General features: G+C 47.4%; 1 protein-coding gene across 1 annotated transcript in view; it reads left to right on the plus strand.

The window, feature by feature from the left end:
• Positions 1-6,840, plus strand: part of FCHSD2 (FCH and double SH3 domains 2) — a 244,621-nt gene extending 237,781 nt beyond the window's left edge. Inside the window, exons 18-20 of the mRNA XM_054385172.1 lie at positions 2,602-2,731; positions 3,359-3,441; positions 6,757-6,840. Coding sequence (XP_054241147.1) covers positions 2,602-2,731; positions 3,359-3,441; positions 6,757-6,840 — 297 coding nt within the window. The remainder of the gene's footprint in view (positions 1-2,601; positions 2,732-3,358; positions 3,442-6,756) is intronic.
• Positions 6,841-7,889: the final 1,049 nt, after the last annotated feature.

Here is a 7,889-nt window from a genome sequence, read left to right on the forward strand (position 1 = left end):
TCATCTTCATCCTTGAAGATCCAACCATCCTGCCATGGGCAGGGACACCTTCTACTAGAGCAGGTTGTGCAAGGCTTTGTCCAACCTAGTCTGGAACACCTCCAGGGAGAGGGCATCCACATCCTCCCTGAGCAACCTGTTCCAGTGTCTCCCCACCCTCACTGGCAAGAATTTCTTCCTAAAATAAGATAAAGGTGTTTCACCTTGGGACTTGATAATCCATAGATGGAATGGTTTAGGTTGGAAGGGATATTAAATGTCATCCAGTTCCACCTCCCTGAGCAAGGACACCTCCCACCAGCCCAGCTTGCTCAAGGCCTCATCCAACCTGGCCTTGAACACCTTCAGGGAGAGGACTTCCACAGCCTCCCTGGGCAACCTGTTCCAGTGTCTCCCCACCCTCACTGTCAAGAATTTCTTCCTCATCTTGTTCTGAGAGCCTGGCCTCTTCTTCATAGAATCACACTTCTGATTCCAGACCTTCTCAGAGGTGTTGGGTAGGTAAATATTTACAGATTAAGGGTTGGGGCTTTGGCCATGCTGACTTAGAAGGTTTTCAGAAGGTGCTTGATGCTGAAGTTGAGTTCATAGCTTCATAGAATGGTTTGGGGCAGAAAGGACCTTAAAGTCCATCCAGTTCCAACCCCCCTGCCACTGACAGGGACACCTCTCACCAGCCCAGGTTGTTCAAGGCCCCTTCAAACCTGGCCATGAACCCCTCCACAACCTCCCTGGGCAACCTGTCTCAGCTCTTCAAGACTGGAACTTGCTGAGGTGTTTTTGCAAAGCTGCCAAAATCTGTAGGGGATCAATAAAACCAAACCCAATTTAGGGACAAAAAACAACCCAGAACAAATTTAAGGGGGGAAAAAAGCCAACCCTGAGTGTTCACCTTTCTACTTTCTTACCCAGCCTCATAATTACCAATTTTTTTCTTTTTTTTTTTTTTTGGCCCATAAAAGAGATTTGTGAATAAAAGAGTTTGGGGAGAAGGGAAAATGAAGCAGAGGAGAAAATTCAGAGCCTTGAAAATTCCTCTGCCTGTAATTTATTTCTGGTGGAGGCCAAGACATCAAACAGAACCTGGCCAAAAAAAAAAAAAAAAGAAAAATATATTTACAGGCTCTTTCATTTAATGTTCTCATGCTTCAAGCTGGTCATTTAATGGTTTTAGACTTAAATCTGAAGTTTTCAAGCTTAAATCTCTCCATTTTTGAAGAGCAGAGTGCTGGCAGGTATTAAATTCCACTGATTTTGGTCCAAATGTCCTCATTCCAGTCAAGTTCTGTAATCCTTATATCAGATTGTCCTGTCACATGGGATGTTACATCTCATGGATGATTTAGATTGAAGAGACCTTCCAAGGTCATCCAATCCAACCAGCCTGCAGTCAGCAGGGACACCTGCAACTGGAGCAGGTTGCTCCCAGCCCCATCCAGCCTCAGCTGGAATGGTTCCAGGGATGGGGCATCTCCCACCTCTCTGGGCAGCCTCAGTGCAAATATTTCTCACCCCCCTCAGTGCAAAATATTTCTTACAAATATAGAAGGGTTTGAGTTGGAAGGGACCTTAAAGATCATCCAGTTCCAACCCTCCCCTGTGATGGGCAGGGACACCTCCCTCTAGCCCAGGATGCTCAAAGCCTCACCCAGCCTGGTCTTGAACACTTCAAGGGATGAGATGTCCCTGGAAGTGTTTCTTCCTTCTGTAGAGTCTAAATCTTCCCTCTTTTGTTTGAAAAGCATCAGCCCTTCTCTTCTCCATTGGAACTGTGGTGGTAGACAACTGGACTTGTGTGTTCCCCCCCAAAAATAATTCTGGCAGTCTTTTTATTCTTTGTTCTGAGGTCACCATGAAAACTTCAGATTTGGTTTGAGGAGACCATGAAAACCTCTAACATATGGCTGAAGAGACCATGAAAGTTTAACCTTGGGTTGAGGAGACCCTGAAAACTTAACTTTTGGTTTGAGGAGACCCTGAAATCTTAAGATTTGGTTAAGGAGTCCATGAAAACTCCACATTTGGTTTGGGGAGACCATGAAATCTTAAGATTTGGTTGAGGAGACCATGAAATCTTCACATTTAGTTTGAGGAGACCATGAAATCATAAGATTTGGGTTGGAAAGAACCTGTTTTAAGGAGACCCTGAAACCTTAAGACTTGGTTGAGGAGATCATGAAAATTTACCATTTGGTTTGAGGAGACCATGAAATCTTAAGATTTGGTTGAGGAGTCCATGAAAACTCCACATTTGGTTTTGGGAGACCATGAAAATTTAACATTTGGTTTGAGGAGACCATGAAACCTTAAGATTTGGTTGAGGAGACCATGAAATCTTCACATTTAGTTTGAGGAGACCATGAAATCATAAGATTTGGGTTGGAAAGAACCTGAAAACTTAAGATCTGTTTTAAGGAGACCCTGAAACCTTCACATCTGTGTTGAGCAGACCATGAAAACCTAAGGTTTGAGTTGAGGAGGCCATGAAAACTTAAGATTTGGTTCTCCAGGTGAAGATTCCTGACTGACTGCAGGTCCTTGTGTGGATAAAGACCATGGAGGAGTAAAGCTTTCTGCATCTCCCCTCTCTTTTCACCGCAGGTATCCCCAACTCCAAAGCCTAATAATGTCCTTCCACCACTGCCACTCTACGACCAGCCTCCCACCAGTCCCTACCAGAGTCCAGACAAAATTGGTTCTCAGTACTTCCCCAGATCACCCTCAGCTAATGGTAAGAGGTTTTGTGGTTAAAAAAAAAAAAAAAGGGAAACATTGCAGCTGGACGAAGGTTTTGCTTCTCAGAGGGGAAAAGCTTTTTGTGGGACATAGAATGGTTTGGGTTGGAAGAGGTCATCCTGTCCTTCCTCCCTGCACTAAGCAAAGACATTCCCAACTAGATCAGGTTGCTCAAAGCCCCATCAAGCCTGATCTTGGATACCTCCAAGGATGGGGCCTCCTCCACCACCTCCCTGGGCAACCTGTTCCAGTGTTCCATCACCCTCCTAGTGAAGAACTTCTTCCTGATACCCAATCTAAATCTGCTCTGCTGTAGTTTGAAGCCATTGCCATCTTCCTGATGTCCAACCTAAATCTCCCCTGCTCTAGTTTCAGTCCAGTGTCCCTTGGCCTCTTGCTACAAGCCCTTGTGAAAAATCCTTCCCCAGCTTCCCTGTAGCCCCCTTCAGGTATTGGAAGGCTGCTCTAAGGTCTTCCTGGAGCCTTCTCTTCTCCAAGCTGAACAAGCCCAACTCTCTCAGCCTGGCCTCCCAGCAGAGGGCTTCCAGCCTCCTCTGGACCCTCTCCATCATGTGCCTGTATTCAGTGCTGGTTTGTGATGGGGTTTTGCTTCCTCTTCCAGAGAACAGCTTCAGTTCAGAGTCCCCTGGATTCTCCCAGCCTCCACGGATCCCTCCTGAGACTTCCTATGGCAAACTGCGACCTGTAAGTTCAGACTGAATCCTTGTTTGGTTTATTTGATGCTACCCAAAAGCCAGGAGGCCAAGTTTGGGGTAAATCAGGATGGGTACCTCCAAAGCAGAGTGCTGGCACAGCTCTCTGGTGGTGATTTGGCTCTCTGTGCCCTGCAGATCCAATGACCATGTGTACACCTACCTGAGCTCAGATCAGCAGCATAAGGAAATAGAATCCTAGAATGGTCCATGCCAGAAGGGACTCCAAAGGTCATCCAGTCTGACCTCCCAGCAGTCAGCAGGGACATCCCCAACTAGAGCAGGCTGCCCAGGGCCACACTGAGTCTGGTCTTGAATGTCTGCAGGGATGGGGCCTCAACCACCTCCCTGGGCAACCTGTGCCAGTGTTCCACCACCCTCCTGCTGCAGAACTTCTTCCTCACATCCAATCTAAATCTGCTCTGCTCTCCTTTGAAGCCATTGCCTCTCCTCCTGTCCCTGCAGACCTTTGCAAACAGTCTCTCTGCAGCCCTCTTGTAGCCCCCTTCAGGTCCTGGCAGGCTGCTCTGAGGTCTCCCTGGAGCCTTCTCTTCTCCAGGCTGAACACCCCCAGCTCCCTCAGCCTGGCCTCACAGCAGAGCTGCTCCAACCCCTGAGCATTTTCCTGGCCCTCCTCTGGACCCTTTCCATCTGGTCACCCCTCTTTGGTAGCACCAAAGGTGTGCCAGAAAGCTCCAGAATGTGAGAGCAGAGTGAGATGAAGAACCAAACACTAAGCCATTGTGTAGATGACCTTGAATCTTACCCACCCCCTGCCCTTCATCTTCTGCCTTTGCCTTCAGAGCTGTGCTGCCTGCATGAGGCAGGTGAGGCATGAAATCCATGCTGGGAGGAAATCACCTCTCTGATGACAGTAAATGAGATGGTGCTTGATGGCTCACACTGCCTCCCCAGGCTCTGGGAGGTGATTTCTGCTCTTCCCAGCCCTGCACACAGACCTGAAACAGAGAGCTCAGATAAATCCCAGCACCATTTAACGACCTGCTTTGAACAATTGCTGCTTCTCCAGCAGGCTGGCAGAGAAATCTGCTGGCCAAGCACTTTGATGTCCTTCCTGCTCCTTGGTTTCCCACTGCATTTAGGGTTCAGCTTATTTCCTAGCTCTTTGATTGGAGGGTTTGGGATTAAAAAAAGTACTTCACTTATCGATTTCCTTTCCTATTTTCTGGTATCTTTGTTGCCCCAAGTGAGAGATTTTGCCAGAAAAGGAAAAAAGAAAACTTAATCATTTCAGAACTTGCAGAATCCATCCCCAAGGATTAAGTTTGGAGTCAAGTTTTGGGGGGATGGGAGGGGAGGGAGTTCAGAGCCATAATATAGATGCTGTGAAGATGTAAGGTTTGTATTTTGCCAGCATTCTGTGTGGAGTGGGGAAAACAAAAAAGGAGCATTTTGGGATATTCAGGAATCATATTGTGATTAGAATATTTTGAGTTATATTCTGAATTTATATTCTGGAGGGAATATTCTGAATGGAATATTCTGAACTGAATATTCTGAATGGAATATCCTGAATGGAATATCCTGAATTACATTCTGAAATGTCTGGAGACAGATTGAAAGAGTTGGGGCTCTTCAGTCTGGAGAAGAGAAGGCTCTGAGGTGACCTTCTTGTGGCCTTCCAGTTTCTGAAGGGAGCTACAAGAAGGCTGGGGAGGGACTTTTGAGGGTGTCAGGGAGTGATAGGACTGGGGGGGATGGATCCAAGCTACAGGAGGGGAGAATTAAATTAGACCTTAGGATAAAGTTCTTCCCCATGAGGGTGGTGAGAGACTGGCACAGGTTGCCCAGGGAGGTGGTGGAAGCCTCATCTCTGGAGGTGTTTGCAGCCAGGCTGGAGGTGGCTGTGAGCAACCTGCTGTGGTGTGAGGTGTCCCTGGCCATGGCAGGGGGTTGGAACTGGCTGAGCCTTGAGGTCCCTTCCAACCCTGGCAATTCTATGATTCTAAATTGTTCTTTGTCCTTTCCTGGTAAAATCTCTGTTTTGGGGCAACAAAGATATCACAAAAGATTAAATAAAGTAGATTAGTGAAGAATTTTTGATCCCAATCCCTCCTATCAAGGGGTTAGGACATAGACTGGACCCTAAATGCAGTGGAGAACGACGAGCAGGTAGGACATCCAAGTGCTGGCCAGAAGGTTTCTCTGCCAGCCTGCTGGAGAAGCAGCAATGGTTCAAACCAAGGCTTCATCCAACCTGGTTTTAAACACTTCCAGGGATCAGGCATCTACAGCTTCTCTGGGCAACCTGTTCCAGTGTCTCCCCACCCTCACAGCAAAGAACTCCTTCCAAATGTCCAACTTAAATCTGCCCTGCTCTAGTTTAATAATCCTAGAATCAGTCAGGGTTGGAAGGGACCACAAGGATCATTTAGTTCCAACCCCCCTGCCATGGGCAGGGACACCTCACACTAGATGTGATGAATAATGTGGTGAATGACAGCACAGCTGATGGTGAAAGGTTGCAGGTGGGGAGCAGCTCCATGGACGCTCATCCCTCAAAGCTGTGGATTTAGGCTGTAGAAAGCTGCCTGGCAGAAAGGGACCTGGGGGTGTTCTAATAGACAAACAACTGAATAGGAGCCAGCAGTGTGCCCAGGTGGCCAAGAAAGCCAAAGGCATCCTGGCTGGGATTGGAAATGCTGTGTCCAGCAGGAGCAGGGAGGGGATTGTCCCCTGGCACTCAGCTCTGGGGAGGCCACACCTGGAGTGCTGTGTCCAGTTTGGGGCACCTCAATGCAAGAGAGATGTGGAGGTGCTGGAGCCAGGGCAGAGGAGGGCAAGGAAGCTGGGAAGGGCCTGGAGAAGAAATGTGATGGAGAACAACTGAAGGAGCTGGGGATGGTTAGTTTGGAGAAGAGGAGGCTGAGAGGAGACCTCAGTGCTGTCTGCAGCTACCTGAAAGGAGGTTGTGGAGAGGTTGGTGCTGGTCTCTTCTCCCAGGTAATTAGTGATGGAACAAGAGGGAATGGCCTCAAGCTGTGACTGGGGAGGTTTAGACTGGACAGTAGGAAACATTTTTTCCCAGCAAGAATGGTGAGGCACTGGAATGTGGTTGCCAGGGAGGTGGTGGAGTCCCCAAGCCTGGCTGTGTTTGAAGGTGGTTTGGATGTGGTGCTTGGGGCTCTGGTTTAGGGGTGAGCCTTGTAGAGCAGGGTTGTGGGTTGGCCTTGGTGACCCTGAGGGTCTTTTCCAACCAACCTGATTTTTTTTCCCTGTGATTGTGTGAAAGCTCTGCAAGGTTGGCAGCCTGCTGATGTTCACCAGCTGCTTCTGGCTGTTCCAGGTGCGAGCAGCTCCACCGCCCCCTACGCAGCATCACCGCCGGGCGCCGGAGAAGATCGAGGACGTGGAGATCACCCTGGTGTAACGAGGGGACTGGCTCAGTAGTAGTGCTACAATCAAGACCAAACCTGCTCTTTGGTCAATCTCATGGGGTTTTTTTTGTTTTAGGCACCTTTGCATGATGAAGACTTTTCATAGAGCAAGAGGTTGGGAGGATTTGGTGTGGCAGCAACACGGCGGATCCCTTCCCGCGGTCATGAATATTTTGTGCCTTTTTTTGGGGTGCTTCAGTTTTTTTTGGGGGGGGGTGATTTTTTTTTTTTTTCCAGGAGGGTGGTGGGGAAGGGTTGGTTTCTAGACGTCTTTTTTTTTTTTTCCTCTCTTAGCACAAACCAAGAGGGGCCAAACCAGTGAGCAGAACCTCAGAGTGAGGTTTGCTCCCCTGGGTTTAAAGATGGTCCAATGTTTTTTAGAGAGAGGCTGAAGAGAGAGCCTCATCCATGCAGCTTAGTCCTAGCCTACTCTGACCACGTTCATTAGTACAGTATATTACTGTTGCCATAGGAATGTGTTGAAAAGATCATTAATTCTTCACCTCTCATTAATTGTCTGATTAGGAATTAATCAGATTCCAGGCAGAAAGCGAAAAGGGAACTGAAAAAACACAAGGAGTGTGGGGGAAGAAAAAAAAAACAAACACCAAAAGGAGAGGCTGGCTCCTCTTTAAACCCCTTTGCAGAAGGAGCAGGAAAGGAAAAGCTAAAAAAAAGAATAGATAAGGAAAAAAGCGACAAGTTTGATGCAGATGATCTGGTGTTAATTAATGCACACCTCTTCAAGTCATTAACAGGTCTGTGTAGGGATACTTATGCCCTACATGTAGGAAGAGAGATGTAAGAGAGAGGTGCTGAATGTGTAGCAACATCCTGGCTCCAGAGCTGAACCAGCTGGTAGGAAGGAAAAAAAAAAGAAAGTGAGGTGAGATTTTTTTTTTTTTTTTTGGGCTAGATCTGGAAATTGAGCTGCTGCTTTTTAGGGTTTTTTGGGTTTGTTGTTTTTGTTTTTTTTTTTTTTTAAATTTCCAAGCAGAGTTTTTGGGGATTTTGGTTCTGCTTTTAACCCAGTTTGGGGTCA

The sequence above is a fragment of the Indicator indicator genome, chromosome 1 (assembly GCF_027791375.1).
Source record: "Indicator indicator isolate 239-I01 chromosome 1, UM_Iind_1.1, whole genome shotgun sequence".
Lineage (NCBI taxonomy): Eukaryota > Metazoa > Chordata > Aves > Piciformes > Indicatoridae > Indicator > Indicator indicator.